This window comes from Branchiostoma floridae, chromosome 10 (assembly GCF_000003815.2).
Source record: "Branchiostoma floridae strain S238N-H82 chromosome 10, Bfl_VNyyK, whole genome shotgun sequence".
In the NCBI taxonomy this organism is placed as follows: Eukaryota; Metazoa; Chordata; class Leptocardii; order Amphioxiformes; family Branchiostomatidae; genus Branchiostoma; species Branchiostoma floridae.
Window position 1 is genome coordinate 9,020,092 of NC_049988.1, and position 25,333 is coordinate 9,045,424.

Genomic DNA, 25,333 nt, shown 5'->3' on the forward strand with positions numbered 1-25,333 from the left:
ATCTTTCGATTCCTTGCTAAGGGACCTTTCCAACCATACCAAGCTTGCACGGCCGGAACTTGACGCCCAAGCTACAATCGCGTCCTTAAGTCATCCCCCTACCCGGTGCCGTGACCAGCGGGTGTTCCAAAAAAAGGAGCTAGCGGTTGCGCCTAAACAGAGCCCATATGCTCAAGAATATCTCGAGAAGGAAGTATCACAACATTTTGCGGTTTGCATCTTTCGATTCCTTGCTAAGGGACCTTTCCAACCATACCAAGCTTGCACGGCCGGAACTTGACGCCCAAGCTACAATCGCGTCCTTAAGTCATCCCCCTACCCGGTGCCGTGACCAGCGGTGTTCCAAAAAAAGGAGCTAGCGGTTGCGCCTAAACAGAGCCCATATGCTCAAGAATATCTCGAGAAGGAAGTATCACAACATTTTGCGGTTTGCATCTTTCGATTCCTTGCTAAGGGACCTTTCCAACCATACCAAGCTTGCACGGCCGGAACTTGACGCCCAAGCTACAATCGCGTCCTTAAGTCATCCCCCTACCCGGTGCCGTGACCAGCGGTGTTCCAAAAAAAGGAGCTAGCGGTTGCGCCTAAACAGAGCCCATATGCTCAAGAATATCTCGAGAAGGAAGTATCACAACATTTTGCGGTTTGTATCTTTCGATTCCTTGCTAAGGGACCTTTCCAACCATACCAAGCTTGCACAGCCGGAACTTGAAGCCCAAGCTACAATCGCGTCCTTAAGTCATCCCCCTACCCGGTGCCGTGACCAGCTGTGTCACAAAAAAGGAGCTATTGGTTGCGCCTAAATAGAGCCCATATGCTCAAGAATATCTCGAGAAGGAAGTATCACAACATTTTGCGGTTTGCATCTTTCGATTCCTTGCTAAGGGACCTTTCCAACCATACCAAGCTTGCACGGCCGGAACTTGACGCCCAAGCTACAATCGCGTCCTTAAGTCATCCCCCTACCCGGTGCCGTGACCAGCGGTGTTCCAAAAAAAGGAGCTAGCGGTTGCATCACAACATTTTGCGGTTTGCATCTTTCGATTCCTTGCTAAGGGACCTTTCCAACCATACCAAGCTTGCACGGCCGGAACTTGACGCCCAAGCTACAATCGCGTCCTTAAGTCATCCCCCTACCCGGTGCCGTGACCAGCGGTGTTCCAAAAAAAGGAGCTAGCGGTTGCGCCTAAACAGAGCCCATATGCTCAAGAATATCTCGAGAAGGAAGTATCACAACATTTTGCGGTTTGCATCTTTCGATTCCTTGCTAAGGGACCTTTCCAACCATACCAAGCTTGCACGGCCGGAACTTGACGCCCAAGCTACAATCGCGTCCTTAAGTCATCCCCCTACCCGGTGCCGTGACCAGCGGTGTTCCAAAAAAAGGAGCTAACGGTTGCGCCTAAACAGAGCCCATATGCTCAAGAATATCTCGAGAAGGAAGTCACCATACTGCAGCCGACACACGGAAGTAGCGGGAACAGTATCCGTGCGCGAAATTCAACCCAGCCAAACAAAACATCGTAAAACAATTCATACCGCCTCAAAACTTACGCATCACTCTACTATATGCCACAGTTTCGGACTTGCTGACGTGCACAGAAAATTTTATATGGCTTTTCATGAACTGCGACGTACTATTTTGTGCCCGACCTACTTTTGTCCGCGGGGGTCGCCCATGAATACTGTGTTGTGCGACCATAACGATAGAACGGCTCACGCTAGAGCCACCAAATTTGGCGTCTACCTAAAATATTGTTGGCAACAATTTAAAGAAGTGTTGGAAAATTTGTCATTTTTTCTTATTGCCATTGCATCCGTTTGTTGACCATTTTTGACAAAAATCGCTAATAAATTAAGATGATGTCACCAGCCAAAATCCAAGATTGCGGACAATATGACCAGATCAAGAGTAACAAGCTGATTTTCCCTTAGAATTTGTAACTTCCTGGTATTTTCATCAAAACATCAAAATGAATGCATTTAGTCTACTTCCGTTGCCTTTTGTGATTATTTGTTGCAAAAAAGTATTTTTGAAAATTCAAGGGGTCCAGCCAATTTAATAGAATGATGACGTCATGGTTACATCATATTACGTCGTCATAACGTCATATTTTTTGAAACTATTAGATATTATGTCTTCATCATTGCCTGGAAATTTGATGGTCATACGATAAGCTGTTTGAGAGTTACAGGACTTAGAAGGGGAGACACCGCCCCCGTCCACCCCCGTCCAGGGATGACCAAGAAAGCCCGTTCTAAATAGGATTAAGGTACCACCCAGAGTACCACCCTACCCCGGGCTTACGGCTGTGCGGCTAAGGTTAGCGGTTAGGCCACGACTACAGTGCAAACATCCAGGAATATCTGGAGAAGAACATCGCACAAAAACACCAGAAGGCCTAACGCGCGGAGATAACGCAGACCTGGACCATTTAACGAAGAACGTAGGGGTGATTCCTGAAATTATTACATAGATTAAAAAAGCAGCTACCGTGAATATAAACGATGTGCATTATATTCATTTATCTCGCAACTGCGTGCAGATGACACGCCAAACTAATTTATATCACATCGTCATGACGAATGCGGCAAATGGAATAGGTGACACTCATCACATCGTCCAAAAACAATACTCTGTCGTCGGAGGTTCTCTTCATGATCAGTAAGATAGAGGTAAGAGAGGGCAACATATCAGTTTATTCCTGTAACTGGCAGTTCACGTTGTCTGGCTGTTAAGAATGTATTTTGAGGTACGTCTCTGGACTTTTACGGTAGAATGAATGAATGAACGATAACAAGATAACATTTGCAATTACAAACATCTCCCTTTAATGAAAATACAACAATGGAGTTACCTTTATTCATCCAGGAAACACTTAAGTCGTTCTTCCCATAGGTTTGATGTCTTGTGAATTCTGCATCCACTTGGCTGTTTCTTTATCAAATCCCATGCATATCTCCAGAGCTTCAGCTAGTGTGATATCGATATATAATAGTTAACTATAACACGGTTTAAGGAAGGAGCTTTAATCAAGCCTTGATCAAAACTCCTTGGTATAAGAAAAGTTATAAACTTCTTGTTACAAGTATAAACTCCAACTGGAGAAGAGAAGCGTTCAGCATCATTTGAGGAAATAGACTTAGACCTTTATTGCACGACAACTGTAATACCCCTCTCACATTTGGGGAAAATCGATCGGACGACGAGCCTCGCTTATAATAACTTAATTGCACAACAATTGTTACAAAGTATGGCTTATACGCATGGTCTTTTTAGCGAATGCCCACAAACGCCCACTCTAGAGAAGTCCGCGCTGCACGAATCTCATTTTTTTTGCTTGGAATATGTCCACGTTGTGCTCCCATGTATTAATCCTGAGTTTCAAGTCAATCCATTGACCCGAAGTGACATAAATCAAAGTTTTCGATTCTCGATGGTCTTTTTAGCGAACGCCCAGCAAAATGTCTTTTTAGCGAATGCCCACTATATCCACAAAAATATCGACCGTCGCGCAACGACACCTAAACCTACCGCCACAAACATGTTCAAGATGGTGTCCCATTGATGTGTACGGAGTTTCCGTGCTTTACAAGCATTTTAAGTCCCTGTTTTTGGTCAAAATGTACGGCGACGATACTACCATACTTTAACTATAGCAATTCAAAATGGCGGGCACTAGTCATGAGACCTCCTTGCGGGACTGTTCTATAAGTATCGCGGGAGGGACTGTTGTAGCATAGCTTCTCATACAACCATTTTAGAGTGAATTCTGAACAAGATTTTCATTTCATAGTGCTATCATCTGACTGATATTTACAATGTGGTCATTTTTTCTGCGCCATTATTACCCAGGTTTGAGGAACTTAGTGCAAATTTGGATATTGATTCACCTCAGTGCCCAATTAATGTACAAAAGGCTCAGACACATTAGTCTTATAAACCTGAATAGGGGCAGGTAACCAATACTAGAAAAATATAGCTATTTATTATTAACAATACTATTTACATTATCATAATAACTCTTGACCAAACTGGACTTTTCTTGTCTTTATTTATCACAGAAACATTGTTACAATGAGGATTTGATTAGATGAGTATCTGTTACAGTGTGTACAAACTTATTTCAAATACAAAAATGTATTTCGTTTCACTTCCTAAATATTCTTAAAGTATTGGAAGAAGTTGACACATAAACAATATTAATTGCATTATTTATGTGCAGTAAAATGTGACCACATGCTATCAATAGCCTAATAAAATGTTGGAACATGGCACAAGCGGGCTCCCCTTCTGAGTACAGAAAGGAAATGTTTTATAACATTTAGTTATGACGTAGAAAATTTCAATTGTAAAATATACCTTTATTAACATTTACAAACAAATTGTTTTTTTCTCTTCTTAATAAATGACAACAATACAGGTAAGTAAGGTGTGTTTCCTTTTATAACAGGCTAGGTAAGACACCGTACAGGTGAGTAAGGTGTGTTTCCTTGACTACAGACTAGGTAAGACACCTTACAGGTGAGCAACGTGTATTTCCTTTCATTACAGACCAGGTAAGACACCGTACAGGTGAGTAACGTGTATTTCCTTTGAATACAGACCAGGTAAGACACCGTCCAGGTGAGTAAGGTGTGTTTCCTTGACTACAGACTAGGTAAGACACCGTACAGGTGAGTAACGTGTATTTTCTTTGATTACAGACCAGGTAAGACACCATACAGGTAAGTAAGGTGTGTTTCCTTTTATAACAGACCAGGTAAGACACCGTACAGGTGAGTAACGTGAATTTCCTTTGATTACAGACCAGGTAAGACACCATACAGGTGAGTAACGTGTATTTCCTTTGTTCACAGACCAGGTAAGACACCGTACAGGTGAGTAACGTGTATTTCCTTTGTTTACAGACCAGGTAAGACAACATACAGGTGAGTAACGTGTATTTCCTTTGATAACAGGCCAGGTAAGACACCATACAGGTAAGTAAGGTACGTTTCCTTTTATAACAGACCAGGTAAGGCACCGTACAGGTGAGTAACGTGTATTTCCTTCGATTACAGACCAGGTAAGACACCGCACAGATGAGTAAGGCGTCTTTCCTTTGCCTATAGACCAGATAGGGCATTATTCAGGTAAGTAAGTTGCTTTACTCACCTGTTTAATACCTATCTGGTCTATAGGCAAAGGAAAGACGCTTTACCCACCTGTATAATGGCCTATATGGTAGTATATAGGCAAAGGAAAGTTGCTTTACTCACCTGTATAATACCCTGTCTGGTCTATAGGCAAAGTAAAGACATCTTACTTACCTGTATAATGGTCTATCTGGTCTATAGGCAAAGGAAAGACACCTTACTCACCTGTTTAATGGCCTATCTGGTCTATAGGCAAAGGAAAGACACCTTATTCACCTGTATAATGGCCTATCTGGTATATAGGCAAAGGAAAGACACCTTATTCACCTGTATAATGGCCTATCTGGTATATAGGCAAGGAAAAGACACCTTATTCACCTGTATAATACCCTATCTGGTCTACAGGCAAAGGAAAGTTGCTTTACTCACCAGACATCATACTTACCTGTATAATGGTCTATCTGGTCTATAGGCAAAGGAAAGACACCTTACTCACCTGTTTAATGGCCTATCTGGTCTATAGGCAAAGGAAAGACACCTTATTCACCTGTATAATGGCCTATCTGGTATATAGGCAAGGGAAAGACACCTAACTTACCTGTATAATACCCTATCTGGTCTACAGGCAAAGGAAAGTTGCTTAACTCACCTACATAATACCCTATCTGGTCTATAGGCAAAGGAAAGACGCCTTACTCACCTGTATAATGGCCTATATGGTATATAGGCAAAGGAAAGACGCCTTACTCACCTGTGTAATACCCTATCTGGTCTATAGACAAAGGAAACACACCTTACTCACCTGTGCGGTGTCTTACCTGGTCTGTAATGAAAGGAAATACACGTTACTCACCTGTATGGTGTCTTACCTGGTCTGTAATCAAAGGAAATACACGTTACTCACATGCACGGTGTCATACCTGGTCTGTTATAAAAAGAAACATACCTTACTTACCAGTGTGGTGTCTTACCTGGCCTGTTATCAAAGGAAATACACGTTACTTACCTGTACGGTGTGTTACCTAGACTGTTATAAAAGGAAACATACCTTACTCACCTGTACGGTGTCTTACCTGGTCTGTACTGAAAGGAAATACACGTTACTCACCTGTACGGTGTCTTACCTAGTCTGTTATAAAAGGAAACACACCTTACTCACCTGTACGGTGTCTTACCTGGTCTGTAACGAAAGGAAATAGACGTTACTCACCTGTACGGTGTCTTACCTGGTCTGTAATCAAAGGAAATACACGTTACTCACCTGTACGGTGTCTTACCTAGTCTGTAGTCAAGGAAACACACCTTACTCACCTATACGGTGTCTTACCTGGTCTGTAATCAAAGGAAATACACGTTACTCACCTGTATGGTGTCTTACCTGGTCTGTAATCAAAGGAAATACACGTTACTCACCTGTACGGTGTCTTGCCTGGTCTGTTATAAAAGGAAACACACCTTACTTACCTGTACGGTGTCTTACCTGGCCTGTAGTCAAGGAAACACACCTTACTCACCTGTACGGTGTCTTACCTGGTCTGTAATCAAAGGAAATACACGTTACTCACCTGTACGGTGTCTTACCTAGTCTGTAGTCAAGGAAACACACCTTACTCACCTGTACGGTGTCTTACCTGGTCTGTAATTAAAGGAACTACACGTTACTCACCTGTATGGTGTCTTACCTGGTCTGTAATGAAAGGAAATACACGTTGCTCACCTGTAAGGTGTCTTACCTAGTCTGTAGTCAAGGAAACACACCTTACTCACCTGTACGGTGTCTTACCTGGTCTGCTATAAAAGGAAGCACACCTTACTTATTACCTGTACGGCGTCTTACCTGGCCTGTTATAAAAGGAAACACACCTTACTTACCTGTATTGTTGTCATTTATTAAGAAGAGAAAAAAACAATTTGTTTGTAAATGTTAATAAAGGTACATTTTACAATTTAAATTTTCTACGTCATAACTAAATGTTATAAAACATTTCCTTTCTGTACTCAGAAGAGGAGCCCGCTTGTGCCATGTTCCAACATTTTATTAGGCTATTGATAGCATGTGGTCACATTTTACTGCACATAAATAATGCAATTAATATTGTTTATGTGTCAACTTCTTCCAATACTTTAAAAATATTTAGGAAGTGAAACGAAATACATTTTTGTATTTGAAATAAGTTTGTACACACTGTAACAGATACTCATCTAATCAAATCCTCATTGTAGCAATGTTTCTGTGATAAATAAAGATAAGAAAAGTCCAGTTTGGTGAAGAGTTATTATTATAATGTAAATAGTATTGTTAATAATAAATAGCTATGTTTTTCTAGTATTGGTTACCTGCCCCTATTCAGGTTTATAAGACTAATGTGTCTGAGCCTTTTGTACATTAATTGGGCACTGAGGTGAATCAATATCCATATTTGCACTAAGTTCCTCAAACCTGGGTAATAATGGCGCAGAAAAAATGACCACATTGTAAATGTCAGTCAGATGATAGCACTATGAAATGAAAATCTTGTTCAGAATTCACTCTAAAATGGTTGTATGAGAAGCTATGCTACAACAGTCCCTCCCGCGATACTTATAGAACAGTCCCGCAAGGAGGTCACATGACTAGTGCCCGCCATTTTGAATTGCTATAGTTAAAGTATGGTAGTATCGTCGCCGTACATTTTGACCAAAAACAGGGACTTAAAATGCTTGTAAAGCACGGAAACTCCGTACACATCAATGGGACACCATCTTGAACATGTTTGTGGCGGTAGGTTTAGGTGTCGTTGCGCGACGGCCGATATTTTTGTGGATATAGTGGGCATTCGCTAAAAAGACATTTTGCTGGGCGTTCGCTAAAAAGACCATCGAGAATCGAAAACTTTGATTTATGTCACTTCGGGTCAATGGATTGACTTGAAACTCAGGATTAATACATGGGAGCACAACGTGGACATATTCCAAGCAAAAAAAATGAGATTCGTGCAGCGCGGACTTCTCTAGAGTGGGCGTTTGTGGGCATTCGCTAAAAAGACCCTCCCTGGCTTATATCCGGGACGGTTTTCAGGTGAAAAATACGCGTAACCCTCTGTCGATCTTAAATATGACCAATCTTTCATTGACACGCCCGAAGATCGTGGATAATGTGACAGGGGTATAAAGGATACAATGTGGCAACTTGCACAAACAGTTTTAAAAGTTGCTAATATCTAAAAATATAAGAAACTAATGTATCTTACGAATAGTAATAGTATAAACAATCAAGCTAGCGTTATGTACTGCTTCAGGACAGTATGATATTGTCTAGTTTTTTTTTAAGGAGTTGTATATGATGAATTGGCCGAGATAGGAAATACGCTGGAGGAAATTTTTAAATAAATACCTTGGTGCTGGTGCCTGGCAAGATGTCACGATGCTCATTAATTATGCAAGTGGCCGCCATGAGTTAAAGAGTTTGAACTGGAGACGTGGGGAGGGCGGTTGGATCTAAACACGGATTTAACTCATTACAACCACGCTCGAACTCACAGTACTATTTTCTCGACTAGCATAGAACCTAATATATCACTCTACGAAGTTTCAAGAAGGAGGAACTTGATTTGGACGTGCTAGAACGGAGTAGAAACTTGCGGTGCACACGACTTCGACATGGCGGGCGGCTTGCACCAGTGGATGACAGCGGGCCTACTCAAGTCTACACTGGGTTGCGACCCTTCGTCGTTATGTCGTCCAATGACTCTACAAATTCCCTTCTCCGAACAGTTTGTAGCAGGTCCATGTGGAGATAAGCTGACGACAGGGGGAGGGGGAGAAGGTTGGGCAGCTTCAATTGTGGTACGTGTGTGGCCTTTGCCTGGTCATGCCTGTTTCACAACAGGTGACACGCGGCTGGAACATATTAGATACAAATTATGTTAACGTTACGGCAACTAAAGAACACTTCAAACTTCTAAAATAATATGTCATATCTTTTTGCAAAGTAAACCAGTTTTACTAATTTTGTCGCTTTAGAACGAGAAAACTTAGGGTTTCTGGAAAAGGTTGGGTTTTACTACCCTCCATAAATTTGGGGAAGGTATAACTTTCAAACTTCCAAACAGAGGTTGGGCCCTGGCCGTTTTTATGTGTTTTTAGGTGTTTTTGATGGATTTGTATTTTTCTTGGGTTGCGAGACATGATGAGGATGGGGCAATATTGAAAACCTGACATAAATACCCTAAACACGTCAAAAATAGCGAAGCCAAACCTCTGCTTGGAGAGTACTAGCAGGTGAAAGGTCTAAAATGCAGGAACTTTAAGTGGACAAATAACATTACCATACAGTTTTGACAGGGACATTGGTTTTAGCAAACACACTTACAGATATTCAAGAAGAATATGTCAGTTGTCATAAATATGATTTTTGTTTATAACCATGATGATACAAATTAGAGTCAGAAAGTTTATCAACAAGGAAGTGCAACAATGTAAGTTAAGATAAGGCCCGGAAATCCGGATATTGGGTTACATATTTCTTTATTGCAGCGCTTCTGTGTTGTGACAAGCACGACACAAATACAGGTGGGCAGTATGAAATATCATTACAAGTTTAAGTTTGAATGTAGAAATGTTTGACAAAAAACTACAACATCACACCAAAGCTAGATATGTAAAGTTAATGTTAAATCTAGAAACAAGACCATTTTCTTTGTTTTACATAATGCATTCTCTCTCCCTGAAATTATTGGGTATGACAAGTAAATTGTTACCATCCCAACTATTAAATCTTGGGTAGTGTTGTCGACATTTTTTCAAACACACGTACATACACAGACGCTGCAGTACCGTAGGAAAATGGTAGGGAAACCATTTTCAAACTTGACCTTCCTTTCCACAACAGGTAATTCCCAAGTTTACACCTTCTCAAGCTATGCTATTGACAGAATACAGACCACACCATAGCTGCTGCTCCATGGCACAACTGAAAACATAACCATTTTGGCTAACCATCTTCAAGTTGGTGAAAAAGGGAAGAGAAAAAGGAAATGGACAGAAAAGAAAAAAAAACTGGCTTAAACACAGCTGTGCAATGAGATTTTCACAACCTGATTGATATGTTTACATGATTTGTTTACTTAACCTACATTTTTTTGTGACCTAAATAAGTATAGCTAGTTTCCCCGAAATCAAGTCTTACAAAGTCCTATCATGGAATGCAGTGGATTTATAAACTTTCCTCATTAATTATGCAAATTAGCTTTTAATTTGCATAATTAGTATCTCATTATGTAGGTCTCCACTTAGGCTATCTACATACCAAAAATCATGATGATCCGTCAACACGTTCATATTATTAGCATTGATTATGCTAATGAGGTTGCCATTTGCATAATTGATATCTATTGACAATTCTCTCTTTCTGAGCTACATATGTGACAAGTTTGAAAGTCCTATCATGGAATGCGGTGGATTTATAAATTTTCCTTATAAATTATGCAAATTAGCTGTTGGTTTGCATAATTAGTATGCCATTATGTAAGTCATCACTTAGGCTATCTACATACCAAAAATCGTGAAGATCTGTCAACTCTCGAGTTATTCTCGTCCAAAGTTTGAAAGGAAATCAGCGACTGCAGTTCCAATAAAGCCACCAGGGGGCCCAAACTTGCACGACTTCCTCCCTGCCCAAAGACTTATCCACTAGTCAAAAATCGTGAACCTACCACATGAGGATAATTTTAGCGCCAACTTCGACGCTTCCCTGCAGTACAATAACTCGCCGCTCGGAGGCCCATTATCGAACTTTACCTTCAGATTCTCAACCCCTAAATAACTACCAAATATCATCCAAAACGATCCACAGCGACTAGAGTTATCTTGTCCGCAAATACACGTACACACTCGCCCCGCTGCAATCCCAACAAAAAGTGCCAGTGTACAGTTTTCGAACAGGACCTTCGTTTCTGCAACCGCTAATCAAATATTAAATGTCATTAAATTCCATCCACAGCTGCTCAAGTTATATGAGATTGACCTATATATTGGGACACAAAAAAAATTTTCTACCCAAAATATAACCTTGGCAAAGGTAATAAATGCGTAGTTACCTTGAATCCTTTTAAAAAGATTTGGCAATGTTGCCTGGACTGCGGCAGTTCACTATTGTTTGGCGGAGAGAGGTGGGGAACGTATCTGCTCATCAAATTCCAGTTCCCTCCTTCTCTCCGCCCAACAATAGCCGTGGCTCAATCAATCCACGATCATCCACTTGTCTCTGTTGTGATGCTTAGTGGTTGCAGTACCTTCATCCGTCACTGGGCGGCACTTTATGGACACCGTAGAGATGACACCGTGCCACGGTCAGGTGCATGTAATACCTCCACCATTCACTAGTCGGCGCTTGAAGCGTCGTTGGGAATTTTTCTGTATTCTCAGTGTTTTTGAAAGGTTTGAATTTACGATGGGTTACTGATGATGTAAGTGTTGCTGTTTCCTCAGAAATATACTAAATGTGGAAGAGAAAAGAAATATCAAGACCATAGCATGTTCAGGACAAAGAAAACAGATATGCTACACTACCAAAGTCACATACCAGGGGCCCAAAGTTGTCCTTAACCTTTGTCTTCCCAACACCTAACCACATACCAAATATTGTAACAATCCATCCAGAGGTTCAAATAAAGTTAAGTTTGCAAGAATTTCAGGAATTCCATGTGCAGTTTAGGTTGCATGCATGGGCAGTTGTTTTGATATCACCTTAGAAATAGGGACAATCACCTTCAAGAAAGATCAGTAAATTGAGTTAAGCTGATGAGAAGGCCGTGGCCCGGAACGATATGATGATGATGGGTAACAAGGGATAGATGTGGTAGGAGATGTACATGTCCAGACTAGCTGAAAGTTTGGAAACAAACAGGAGGATCACCTCTTTGCACGGTAATTTTATCAATGACATGATTCTTTATTGATAGACCCCTTCTTTGATTAAAAACTCCCTAAATATAAAAGCAATTGATGTTAAAATTGATTGATTTATACGTATATACATTGAGGAAGCAATAGATTTCACTACAATTCGTCATCAGAGTTAAAACAATACTCTGAAAGGTACATTTTAAGGAAAGTTTTACTGCTACTCAGTATGATCAAGCATGGAGGGCAAGAATATATGTATGACTTTACTCATGATGTTAAATTGATACATTGTATTACAAATATACTAGAAAGTCACAACTTTCATCAAAAATTTGTCACCAATGACTGTAAAAATAACTAGGATTACATTCAGGTTAGGCCACAGCAAGCAAAATTATGGATGACATCCTCTGCTGGCTCTGAATTTGATGATTGTGAAAAAACAAGATGATTAAAGAAAAACAAGATGCCTAAATTTTCCAAATAGACATGATAACAATTGTAATAACAATTTCAGTCACAAAACTTGGTACATGTATCACTATGAGCCAACACATATTTTATTCCTATATTCAAGACTTGCACAAAGTGGCACTTGTGTGCTAGACTAGTATCACTTCCCAAGTCGCAAACTACACTCGTGGCTACCACACAGGAATTACTTCAGCAACTACCGAACATGTTTCCAAGAAAACAACATGGCAAAAAAAACACAGATACATGTAACTCACTAGTGTCACTTCTACAAATACAATCAAGGATACAACATGACTTTAAATTTTCCATTTTGGTACTTTTTGACCTGAGGGTCAACCCAAGTCCTTCAATAGAAACTACAGGGTAAGAGAAGGAGGGGGCCTGGGGTCATCCAAACATGAACTGGCATGAGCAGCCGATGACCCGGGATCTCCACACAGTGAACAGGAGATGGAAGGATACAGTGAGACTTACATGTACCATGGACCGAATGTGCTGGACTTCTCTATCTGCCTAGCACAACATGGGAGCCTCTAAGTTTGAATCTTACCGGTCATTAAAGATCATTAAATACAACTGCATTTATGATTGCTGCACATTTTTCTATCTAATCCAGTGGTTTTGTAAACTTGCACAACAGCCAAACTCTGTACATCTTGACCTGGCGACCTCGGTTGACCTGCAGCCTTCTGTCCACATGGATCAGTTCTTCCTGCAAACCAGCGGAGCCGAACAGAGTCCTGAGTTCATCTGGAAAGGTGGGAAGATCATTAGTTGATGGCTGGGTTAACACACATTTTCCAGTTAATGATGTACCAAGGAGCTTATACAATTACAATGTTAATGCTGTACAATTCCCCCAAATCCAACTCAAGAGCGTTCTGTTTACATATAGGGCCACAAAGTGACTTGGAACGCTTGGCTATGCGACGACCATGGTATTGTCTTGCTTTGAATCATGACAAACTTGCACAACTGTGTTAAACTGTATTGTATCAACTATTGCTTTGGCCAAAGTCGTAAAAAAAAAAGATTTTAAAAAGAAGAAAATCCCTATCAAAAAAAAAAAGATTTAAAAAAGAAGAAAATCCCTACCTACCTACCAAATTTTTTTCAGGACTGAAACAGGAAGCACAACATTTTTTTCCTAGGCCTAATCATAGTAAGAAGTACATACTAATGTCCTTTTCTGCTTCTCAAAATAACATTTTCAACAAAACAGTAAGAATTAAAGATGATTAAGATGAAAATATATTGGTGCTCAATACAAATGTGCTTGTTGAGCCATCACGTTTGTTACCTTGAGTGAAAAAGTAGACTCGAGTGCCATCACCTCTCACATAAAAGTTGTCTGAAAGACACCGTCCTGGGGAGGGAAATAAAAAGATCAAATTTGTAAAATAAATGTACATTGGTCAGAATAGAAAAATACTTTGAAACCAGTTTTAAATAGATGGCAACTGCTTCACACAAATGTGTAGAATACAAGCTTTGCAATAATCTAGTGACAAAATCTCTGCTTTCCTCTGTTTCAAACCATGTCCATTCATCCAAGATTTATTTTCAATAGGACATCATGCTGAGATTTGTTGGTTTGATTGCAAGCAAGTTGTTGTCATTTTGTCCATCTCATAACATTTTCGCGTTTCTACTTCAAATTTTCCCAGAATTCATAATCATAAGGATCTACATTTAAACTTTTGAGATAAAGCACAATAATGTATCCTGGAGGGCTGTATCTTACCAGTACATTGCAAAGTCTTACCTTTCTTAAACCTGAGTTGTGCCAAGTCATATCTGCCATAGTCCCTGAACAGAAGCTTTCCTCCTGGCTTCAGGTACTTTGCAAGGTGGTCCACAGTTGACTGCATTCTGTCAACAACAGGAATATCACATGACATGTACATGTATGTATACAACAGTGTGCATAACTGGGGTGTTTGGCCCAGAACCCAGAGGCCCTGGGTTCAATTCTGTCAAAATAACTACCAATCTTGTCAGGGATGGACAAGTTTCTAAAATTCAGTTGTCCTATCAGGCAAGCATATAAACAAATCTATTTGCCCGAACCAACTTTTAACATGCCCAAAATTCAAATTTCACTTGTACATGCATTTTCACTTCCAGCGATGCAATTCTTACCATTGCCTCTATTTACCTCCATGAAATGTCATGGAATGGAGGTTATATTTTCTGTTATGTGTCTCTGTCTGTGTAGATGATTACTCAAGAACGGCTGGATGGATTGGTTTCATACTTGTTGTGTTGGTGGGGTGTGATGAAAGCTTGAATCGATGAGATCTTGGGAGCCGTATCTGTCGTTATAATCGATGTAATAATATCAGAAATCACCCCTATATTTGAGATATATTGGTACAGGCATCGTGCTGTATGTGTTTGTTAATGGGCTTAGCTGCAAGCAGATAGTGAGGTGACAGCTGTTTGGGGAACCCCCAGTAGTTTTATTTATGTCTGCTTAGGACTGTTTGAAATATTTGTAACAGTTCATGAGTTGGCACAGTAGTTACCTCCATGAAATGTCATGGAGGTTATATTTTCTGTTATGTGTCTCTGTCTGTGTACAAGATTACTCAAGAACGGCTGGATGGATTGGTTTCATACTTGTTGTGTTGGTGGGGTGTGATGAAAGTTCGAATCGATGTGATTTTGGGCACCGTATCTGTCGTTATAATCGATGTAATAATATCAGAAATCCCCCCTATATCTGCGATATATTGGAACAGGCATCGTGCTTTAAGTGTTTGTTAATGGGCTTAGCTAAGTATTCATCTTACAGCTGATGTAGGGCTATCAGAGGAAAGTGTGCATCTCATTTTTGTACTGTGTGAACAGCTGATGTTATGACATATTGGTGGAAAATCAAATCACCATCTGACTAAAGTTGGCCACATCCCTTCTTCTTTCTGAGTTTCCCAACTTCCTCCCACCACACCGCTCTGAGGCACATAGTCGAACCTCAATAATGCTGACAACCTTAGACAGTTTAAATGCCAAACATCAAGCTTAAAGAAAACACCACGCTACCATATGCCGTCGACCTCTTAAACGCACATTACACAATTAAGTGTCACATTTTAATAATTACTAATCAGACGGACATCCTCTGTGTCATTAAATAAATACACCACTACTTTCCCATAACATTTATAACCATTACTCTCAAATACAACCGACTATAAACATACATACCATCCACAAAAAAGCAATAAATATTTCATGGAGGTATGAGGTCCCCGAACTCTAGTTTCTAATGTTTACCATTGCTTGATGTCATGACTGTAAAAAGTGACAAGCATATCAAAATCTTACTCAATGGAAAAATCTCACTAGCCCGATCAGCCTTTCACTTGTCCTGGACTATAGGGCTAGTGGACTTGTCTAACCCTGCTTGTGTCCTTGGGAAAGGCACTACACATGACTCTCCTAACTCTACCACTAATAAATAAATCTGTCTCAAAACTGCAAACATTTCTGTACTTTTAGTGTCTTGCAGAAGACTGTACAAAACTTACTTGTCTGGATGGATGGCTGACAGTACAAATATCATGATGATGATGTCTAAACTGGCCGGAGGGAATGGTAGAGAGGAGGTGGTGTCTGTCAGGTCATGGACAAAGGCATGGCATCTTCTGGTGTTGTAGTCAGGCTGTTGCTGTGAGGGGAGATTCAGAAGTATCATCAAGAGTCACATGTATGAGTTAGGCCTTACAAGAAAAATGTTGTGTTTCCAAATATAGTAGGAACTGGTAGGAAGGGATCATCTTTCTTTTCTTACTTTCTTTTCTTTATTTTGGCTGAAGTGATCTATTATATACGTATTGAAAATGTAAAACTGAAATGGGCTTGTAAAGACTACTAGTAGGCAATCTTGCTGACTAACTCCCAACCACATATGACCTTGCTCATAACAAACTCCCAAACTCCAATACCCTGGTGAATAGTCCCTTGTCATATATGTATTTCCAAACTGGGGCCCAGTCAGAATTTTAGCAGAAATGCAAAATACAAGTGTTTATCAAGGAGTTATTTTTGTCAAGCTTTTTTGGCCCTGGCACAATATGTCATACTTTTCACTCCCAAAAATTGACTGACTGAGCCCCAGTTTGGAAATGTGATTGTAAGATTTTTACTGCGGTATATACCAAAACCATAATTAAGATAATACACACCTTGACAATATCAATTGCTGTAGCAGAGAAGTCACAGCAGTACATGAAGAGACCAGGATCACTGTACAAACAGATCTATTAGTTAACAGCATACACAATGTTAACTAATGACAACACATATTACTGTGGTATCAATCATATTTCAACAAAGGTAAGTGAAGAAAATATCAGATTGTTTTTGACCTTATATGTTCTTGCATCTTAAAATGCATATGCCCTGCATTTCATTCCCAGTTTTCCCTATGACAGGCTTAAGAATTCATGCTATGCTATAATCAAAGAAACTCAAGACTGAGGCTTCTACTCTTTCTACTTTCCCCTCTACTTTCTTTAGGTGGGACACAAATACACAATATGTAACACCCCTCCCTTTATCACATTCTTTACTCTAAAATATATGTTACTGATGTAAGCATTAAAATGCTTACATCAGTAACATATATTTTAGAGTAGTTACTTACTTATCACTTACTTATTTGTCACTTACTTATTTGTCTGAAGAATAGGAAACACTGTGTTGCCAACCCCACAGCCAACCTGCAAGACAAAATTTTAAAAAACTGGTTTTAAATTCTTTTAACAATTCTGGTGCTACAAATTACAATAGGCCATATCAACAAAATACAGAACTGAAAACAAATGCAAGTAAGGCAATACTAGTTTCTACAATATGCCACAAATTTAGAACAAACAGGAGCTTCAAAGTCCAAGTCTATGTTCAGCTACCAATATGCTGTCATAAATACACCAGTGTTATGAAGTTTGTTCTTCATGTGTATAACATTTCAACTAGAGAAGTGTTAGAAGACTGAGTCAGTGACCAAAAGCTAGTTGGTATCTTTTATGTACACTTTTCTTTTGTGTACAGACACAGCTCTTACAATCTTCACTATGTCTGCAGAAGTTCTAAACCACTTAACATTTAAGTGTTTATGACACCAATGACACTGAAGTACATCGTTTTTGTAATTTTGTCCCACTATGATAGAATCATTCACTGAACATAGAAATCTTCACTAAAATAAACCCTTACTTCAAGTCATTCAAGAGCTATAATATGTATAATGATGAGTTTGGATGTTTGTTGTTAAACTATATCATAAGGATGTATATTTGGTGTTCATTGAAAAATACTAATGCCAACAAAGTTAATAAGAATATTTTTTTGGTGTCATAAACACTTTAACATAACAAACACATAGTCCTGACTTCAAACATCCTGGTTCTGGCCTGTTGTCCAGGGAAGTCCCCATCCTCCACTGCTGCACTGCTGCTCCTGACAGCTAGGTGGCCTAAGGTTTGACAAAGTTCATCAAGAACAGCATTCTTTTCACTACCACAGTCTTCTGCAGGATTGTGTGTTGAGTCAGATGACAAAGCCATTGGCTCTTTTTCAACATTTGTCCTTTCTGTTTCTCCGTCAACCTCCTTGGAAGTACACATATCTTCTGAGTTTCCTGTCTCCTTGTTTATATCAGAGAGTGTATTCTTGTCAACAGCTGCAGCACCTGTCATCTTATCTCCATCTGAAGTACAAACTGCTCCTTCTGTTTCTCTTTCCTCTTCACCATCTCTATTCATGTCCAACTCAGGAAACTCGGTGAAGAGCCAGTGTCTGTCTTTGAAGAATCTGTTCTGATGTATGGAGTAGAAGTCATTCCAGAACTCATCTGCCTTGGCTTCATATGTTTCTGTTGGACGAAAACAGACACACTCTCATCATCTTTCCTTTAATAATTTTGTAATCCCATGTCAAATCTAGAGATATACTAGTACCTAGCACTAGTATGCTACAGATACTGTGCAAAGGTTACTTGTTTTAAGGCATCTTAATTACTACAATTAAGCAACTGTCCTAAACAACAAGTCAACACTGTTTATATGTCTTTCTCTTTGTCCTCTACAGACCCTCTACACAATATATATGAAGCAATGGCTACTCTTGAAAGTGTTTAATATTATTATAACAATGTCAATATGTATAATTTTAGACTTATTGCTTTTATAACACTAACATGTACATGCAAGTGCAACCATACCTGTTCATTGGAACACTCATTACACACTCGGGTAATATAACGTTGTATTGTTAGTCGATGACAGCTTTTGCTAGAATTGTACTGACCTTGCAGATCAGGAGGAACTGGGTCCTGGGCATTTTCACTGACTTTCTGCTTTGCTTGAGCATCCTGATCTTCATCCCACTCCACATTATCCCTGATGGGAGAAAAACATTCATGTTCAACAGAACTTCTTATACTGACAGATTGGCATTTACTAATAATTCAATATTGACAGAACATCATATAATGTGAGATCTTCACAACTCGGCACTTTGCAAAGCAGGACAACATGCAAGGACCGTTTCTAGGCATTTCACTATCAAGACTTAGAGGATGCCTAACGCTAACCCTAACGATTCCATGACATTTTGGAACCAGAACAGTTCTGTCCCTAGAGTCTAGACAATTCAGCACCAGGTCCAAGAGGCTCAACACCAATTCCTTATCCCTAACTCAGGGCTGTCTCCAGCTTTTTCCATCCCACACCATTCATTGTTTTTCCTGGTTGAATATGTACATTTTCAACAGTTTCATGTCATTTTTGGGACAAATGGTGTAAAATAATTTCTCATCACAACAACTTCGACAAGCACATTTTTGTCCCCGACAGAAGGACGCGTCAAAAGATAATAAACTAGTCTAAACCATAACTTTAACCCTAACCTGTCCTAGACTTGGTGCCATCCAGATTGGCTAGTTAGTCAAGGTATCAAAATGCCCTGATTTTTTTGCTAACTTACCAGCTGTTATGTTCAAATACTCTGCTTGGATCTGTGAGGTAGCGATCGCCAAAGGGGGGTCTCTTGCGAGTCTGCGTCTGACAAAAGCGTGTCTGTACACACACAAACCTCCTGGCTAACAGGGGAAGACAAGCCAACCCAATCCTCATCCTAGCATCTCTGGTATGTCTGCAAAAATTATGACAGGAAACGAAGAAAAATTTTGTGAATATTTTGTCCCCAGAAACATACAAGTTTGTGCACTTGAATAGAAATTGAGCTTTAGTAAATGCTGTGACAGTCATATCCAGGCCACAATTTTTCTTCGTCCCCTTTTCACTAAGACTGCATAGAGCAACCCAAAAGATCATAAAACCTTTACTAGTAGCTTGCCAAAAAAGCAAAGACCCTCACAAGTCACACATGGCCCAAAAAAGAGACTGCCACTAACTAATTTTCAAGCATTTTCTCTTCAGGTGACGCTCAGATCTCTTTATTTCTACACCCTGAATTTTTAGACTCATGTCCCTACCATGCGTTATGCTGGAAAACCTGAGTCGGGTCGTTTAGTCGCCTATTTCCCCACGCCGGCCGTGTGTTTGCTTCGTTTTCACCCGGGGAAGCCATGATGATGATGATATCCGGTAGCCTCTCGCGAGGACCAGAGTATTCCAACTCAAAATAGGGGCTAAATATAAAATAGAAATATGTTTAACTAATTTTAATCCTTAAAGTATACCCACAAATGTACATATACATAAAATAATTTGATACATTTAATACTTTAAATTGAATAAGGTGATATACTATACGTTACTGATCAAATAATTATCTTGTAAACTGGAATCTCCCTATACCTGAGTAGTATGATCCCACATTTAATCCAAGATGGTGACCGTGTGTTGGAACATGTGCTGAAGTTACGACAAATTTTGTCACCCTTTTAGAAGCTTTTCTGGCCAAATTTCCAAGATGCAACACGACGACGTGATCTGGAGTGTCATCAACAAAGGTTTCTGCTCCTTCAAGGTCAAGACTAAGAGTCAGAAGTTCTGCCGGAATGAGTACAGTTTGACAGGGTTGTGCAACCGGGGCTCGTGTCCCCTGGCCAACAGTCAGTATGCCACGGTTAGGTGAGATCTTAGAAATGTACTTTCTATTACTATCCCATCATAGGTATCTGTATGTTTTCTGTAGAAAATGTAAGGCACAGGTGTCAATTATTGCCGATCCCTTCTTGGCAGTTGGACATTACCGAAAGAAGAAGAAGAAGTATACTCCACCTAATACCCCCTGCATTCTGTTACACATTATAAATTATATATTTAACGTGTTACATATTTTATTGATTTACTGCTACTGTAAAAATTTAACTGATTTAAAGGTATTCCTTTGTAGCTGAAGGATGGTACTCGGCTAATTCCTGTGCTTCCTGTCAATAGGATTTTTTTTGTGTGCCATTAACAGATGTCCCTGTCAAAAGTCAGATCATTTTATATATTACAATGATAGTACATGTACTTTTGTATGCTATGGATGAGTTTATTCCATTATCATTCCAGGGAAGAGAAAGGAGTATGTTTCCTGTACATGAAGACTATAGAGCGGGCAGCCTTCCCTGGCAGACTGTGGGAGAAAGTCAAACTGTCCAGGAACTATGAGAAGGCTCTGCAACAGATCAGTGAAAACCTTATCTACTGGCCTTACTTCATCAGGCAAAAGGTGAGAGGACTTTTACTAGGACTTTTGATTTTGAGCAATAAAAGAACAATCTCAGAATATATTGTATATATATTGGTAGTTGATTGGTCATCTAAAATGTTAAGAGAAAATACAACTTATTATATGGGGGATCCTACTGCGCATGACAATGTGAGACATAAACAAAACATGTTTGGACCACATGTATCTCGTATGTAGCATGGTTAAGACAAATACTGTGTACAAGTCAGGGGCATTCACCTTTGACTCGCGCATGCGCAGATGGATAGGATTACTTCATTGTTGCTTATATTTCGATTGTGAAATACTGTCCTCTGCATGCAGAGTAGAGTTTATACAATTTGTTTGTGAAAGATTTTTGCCAGCTCCGTGCTTCACTTAGTCCATTTCTTTGTAGGATAGTGTTCTGAGATTGATACCTACTAAGCCTTTTCCTTGTTTCCTACAAATCATATCACTGTGATATTAGTAATATGTTTGTTGTGTGAAACATGTTGATCAACTCATTATCTTATGACCCCAATAACTTGATTTCTAAAATTTCTCCCCAGTGTAAGCAGAGGTTCACGAAGATCACCCAGTACCTGATCCGTATGAGGAAGCTGACCCTGAAGCGACAGAAGAAGCTGGTTCCTCTCAGTCGGAAGGTGGAGAAGAGAGAGCGAAGGAAGGAACAGAAGGCTCTGGTCGCTGCACAGGTGGAAAACGCTATCGAAAAAGAGCTGTTGGAGAGACTCAAACAGGTACTGTGTGTATTTAAGATTACATTGTATGTTCATTAAGTTGAAATTTCATCTTTGCAATAAACTATCCCCACTCATCTTTGTCATTCTCACCTAACCTCACACCAGTCCCGTAGCCTCACCAGCGGTATCATTATGGATAAAGTAAAACTTTAAATTCCAACACAAATTTGGACTTAACCAAATTTTTGAGTGTTCAACTCCAGTGTCTGTCAAGGAAAGACTGGAGTTGAACAGTTGAAAATTTGGGTAATCCAGAATCAATGTACATTATACAGTCTTAATCACATAGAAGAACTTACTTGACACAGCAAAATTGCAGGGACTTTTTTATGGTCTTCTATAACTATTGAACACAGAGGTACTTACAGTGATTTTAATGTAATAATTACAATATGTAGCCAATGTTTATCATAAATCATTCAGGAGAAAGTATTTGGCAAAGCTGATTTTGTATATAATATTTTATGCTTTCTGTATTCTTGTACATTGGTTGTTGGGTTCATCTAGGTACATAAACAATGTGTTGGAAACAATATTTACTGCTATTGTCCTCAACAAAACTGACATTACACATCATGGAACCTTCTAGTAAAAGATATTGTATTTTTATTGGTAAAGATATTGTCATTTTACCTGAAAATAGACACACAAATATCTAATCCTCACAACGTGCCTTGTTTTACCTCCAGGGCACCTATGGTGACATCTACAACATATCACAGACTGCCTTTGACAAGGCCCTGGAGGAAGAAGAGGTGTCTTCAGAAAGTGAAGCTGAAGAGGAAAAAGAAGGAGAACTTGAAGAAGAGATGGAGGAGGAGAGTGAAGCTGAGGTGGAGTATGTTGAGGACTTTGAGGAAAGTGACATTTCAGACATTGAAGATGGAGACAAGTTTGCGGAAGAGTCCACCACAGATGAGGAGGATAAAGAGGAGGATGGGAAGGGCAAGGGCAAGTGGAGACCTGGGATGAGGAGGAAACGAGGGAAAGTGGAGATAGAATATGAAGAAGAGAGAGAACCTGCAAAGAGACAGACTGTTAGACTGCAACAGTAAAGGGCAAGATGACCTGGAAACTTGTTTGAAAATTTGAATGAACAACAAACTCACCTTCTAACAGTTTTTATTGTGAATGTGAGGATGTCATCATCATCATTAGAAACATAGTTAAGATAAAGACCACAATAGTCCTAATATTTTAAAGAATCTTTAGTATGTCTTGAGAATCATAAGTGGCTTAAGATGAGTATTGATCTGGTTTCACTTAAAGATGAAATGTCATTTCTGTTTCCTGTCTATTTCTTAAGAATCTTAAGTGTCTTAAGAACCTAACATTGCTATGATGTAGTGTTGATCTGGTTTTGCTTAAAGATGAAATGTCATTTTTGTTTCCTGACTATCTATACTTGTAGCAAGTTTAAGTACAAAAATTATAATATCATTCATGGTATTAGCAACATGTAGAAGTCATCATAGACATTTGAAATATTAACATCCTAAAATCTCATTTTCTAATGTGTATATTAGATATATGATCACCAATTAGAACATTGCCCTTTGCTATGTCCTTACATATTTATCTGTTTCTTTGTTTTTGGTTTGTACCTGTTTTCAGCAATAAACTATCAATACAGATATCCCTCTGCCACTTGAGACAATATTATATGCAGTAGATATTTGGAAATGAGATGTGGAAGTTTTCTTGTACATGTATTTCCCAATCTTAATTTTTTCTTCTAATGATGGTAAGCAATAAAAGGCTCTTGAACATAGTATCCTCCTATGTACATGCAAGTCATCACACCAGAAGCAATTTTCAAGGAGTGTTTTTCATTAAAATGTTTGGCTCTCCAAATTTTCCACTAGTAACTTGGTTTTTCCAACACTATATATTCCAACACTGAAGAACGTTTTATGCTAATATAGACTGGGTAATAGGTTTCAAAAACACCTTGACAAGTTTCAAAGATACCAGGCATAGACATAGTCTTCAGACTTAGAAGTTAGATGTAACGTTAAGTGTATTAAGTAAAGAGAACATAGACTTCATCAATCATCACTGTAAACATCCCCCCACCAAAGGTGTATGGTACACTGTATACACGATACACATATATCATACATATATGTATTAACACTTTATTTTGATTTTCAAACAATATTCAATAGTGACGAATAATATCACATTTTGCATCACAAAAGCTATACAGTTGCCTGCAATCATCTCTTCAACCTTTGTTTCCTAAGATAAAGTTGGTAGGCCTGAAAATCATAGCCTCATAAAAAAGTATGTGCCATTTTATCGTCTGAATCACTGTGAATCGGTGAGTTTTATATGCGCGAAAAAAAGGTAGTAAATTTTTGCATTTTGTCGTAAGAAAACGGACTCTTCAATCCTACATTATACATTTGTCTCCCGTCAACACTCTCCCAGCCCACCTGCACGGTGTCAACTCTCGTAGAATCTCGCGAGATCACACCTGTTGTGATCGATGATTTATCCATATGTAATTTCACCCAACCATTTCCAGTGCTCAGTCACAGACAGACCGCGCTCTGCGTAAGTCCTTCCTTGCCCATATTCCTACGACACGTGGGACAGTTGTATATCCCTCTGGGACTAATTTATCACTAGCTGCTGACGAACTTGCCCTTCTTAAATCGAAATGGATTCTGAAACTGTAGAAACAGGTGTCAACGCCGAGAACGCGCCAGCCGAGGCGCCGTCGGTGCCGGAAGTAGGAGTGAACGGCGACCTGGGCAGGGGTGAGCCCGACGGCCTGAGCGAGCCAGACCGGGCCGGCGAATCCAGCGTCCCCGACGGAGTGGTCACCTGTTCCGAGCCCGAATCACCCAGGATAGAAGACGAGCCCGACCCGAAAGAAAAACGTGAGATGATCATCACGGAACTGAAGACAGGACAGCCCAGAGCGAGTTTGAAAAAGGTGAGCTGCGTGTCTAGGTGGATCATGTTCATCCATCTGGTACAGGTGGTACCGAGCACTATTCTATAGCCGTCACTACAGACACCAAGAACCGTGGTACAGGCTACGCTTCGTGTTGTCTGACAGGGAAGTAGTTTTAGACAGAACACCGTGAAGAGGACCATTGTACTCTGGGACGTTCTTGCACAACATGAACATTTTAGTACTAGGTCAGAGACAGGTCGGGCTGGTTGTCCTGCCTTAAGGCCAGTACAGGTGGGTTTTCACGGTCCAATAGAAGTTTGGGTGTGCAGGAAAGCTCCAGACTAATTACAAGAGGCTTGGTACGGTGTGGTCTCGGCACTGTAGTCACAAGAAACTCTCCACAAAGGCAAGGTCTGAACTGTTAGAATAGAAGTCGAATGTGTGCCAGAATGATCTTTCAGGTATTATATTAGTCTGGATGTCT

The 25,333-nt window shown here is 39.8% G+C and overlaps 3 protein-coding genes and 1 long non-coding RNA gene across 5 annotated transcripts in view; 2 read left to right on the top strand and 2 right to left on the bottom strand.

Annotated features, from left to right (window-relative positions):
• The window catches only part of LOC118424102, a 142,002-nt gene extending 132,998 nt beyond the window's left edge, over positions 1-9,004 (bottom strand). The window contains exons 1-2 of the long non-coding RNA XR_004832169.1: positions 8,513-9,004; positions 2,859-2,974 (exon numbers count right to left, since the gene is read on the bottom strand). This is a non-coding gene — a long non-coding RNA (uncharacterized LOC118424102). The remainder of the gene's footprint in view (positions 1-2,858; positions 2,975-8,512) is intronic.
• Positions 9,005-12,037: 3,033 nt separating this feature from the next.
• LOC118424051 (tRNA N(3)-methylcytidine methyltransferase METTL2-like) lies at positions 12,038-20,161 on the bottom strand. 2 transcript variants are annotated; one of them, XM_035832505.1, is made up of 10 exons: positions 20,006-20,148; positions 19,495-19,662; positions 18,817-18,908; positions 17,901-18,382; positions 17,179-17,228; positions 16,692-16,752; positions 16,035-16,174; positions 14,267-14,373; positions 13,802-13,867; positions 12,038-13,251 (listed from the first exon to the last, which is right to left on the bottom strand). In XM_035832505.1, exons 2-10 carry the CDS (start codon positions 19,641-19,643, stop codon positions 13,109-13,111), a joined length of 1,290 nt encoding a protein of 429 aa, XP_035688398.1. In that variant the 5' UTR covers positions 19,644-19,662; positions 20,006-20,148; the 3' UTR covers positions 12,038-13,108. The 2 variants fall into 2 exon arrangements, with proteins under 2 accessions (XP_035688398.1, XP_035688399.1); XM_035832506.1 differs by lacking the exon at positions 19,495-19,662 and having other exon boundaries at positions 20,006-20,161.
• A 169-nt stretch (positions 20,162-20,330) lies between these two features.
• LOC118424068 (protein MAK16 homolog) lies at positions 20,331-23,786 on the top strand. Its single transcript, XM_035832542.1, has 4 exons — positions 20,331-20,606; positions 21,036-21,195; positions 21,747-21,938; positions 22,631-23,786. Exons 1-4 carry the CDS (start codon positions 20,446-20,448, stop codon positions 22,994-22,996), a joined length of 879 nt encoding a protein of 292 aa, XP_035688435.1. The 5' UTR covers positions 20,331-20,445; the 3' UTR covers positions 22,997-23,786.
• Positions 23,787-24,431: 645 nt separating this feature from the next.
• The window catches only part of LOC118424095, a 13,567-nt gene continuing 12,665 nt past the window's right edge, over positions 24,432-25,333 (top strand). Inside the window, exon 1 of the mRNA XM_035832587.1 lies at positions 24,432-24,885. Coding sequence (XP_035688480.1) covers positions 24,607-24,885 — 279 coding nt within the window. The 5' untranslated portion in view covers positions 24,432-24,606. The remainder of the gene's footprint in view (positions 24,886-25,333) is intronic.

Bases quoted from the DNA above. Each gene is read 5' to 3' on its own strand.
- LOC118424051 (XM_035832505.1), bottom strand. From the start codon at position 19,643: ATGAGGATTGGGTTGGCTTGTCTTCCCCTGTTAGCCAGGAGGTTTGTG. The intron at 17,229-17,900 runs GTCAGGACTATG...TTTGTCTTGCAG, and splicing joins CCAGAACCAGGATGTTTGAA to GTTGGCTGTGGGGTTGGCAA. The intron at 16,175-16,691 runs GTGTGTATTATC...CTCCCCTCACAG, and splicing joins CAGCAATTGATATTGTCAAG to CAACAGCCTGACTACAACAC.
- LOC118424068 (XM_035832542.1), top strand. From the start codon at position 20,446: ATGCAACACGACGACGTGATCTGGAGTGTCATCAACAAAGGTTTCTGC. The intron at 21,196-21,746 runs GTGAGAGGACTT...ATTTCTCCCCAG, and splicing joins CTTACTTCATCAGGCAAAAG to TGTAAGCAGAGGTTCACGAA. The intron at 21,939-22,630 runs GTACTGTGTGTA...TTTTACCTCCAG, and splicing joins TGTTGGAGAGACTCAAACAG to GGCACCTATGGTGACATCTA.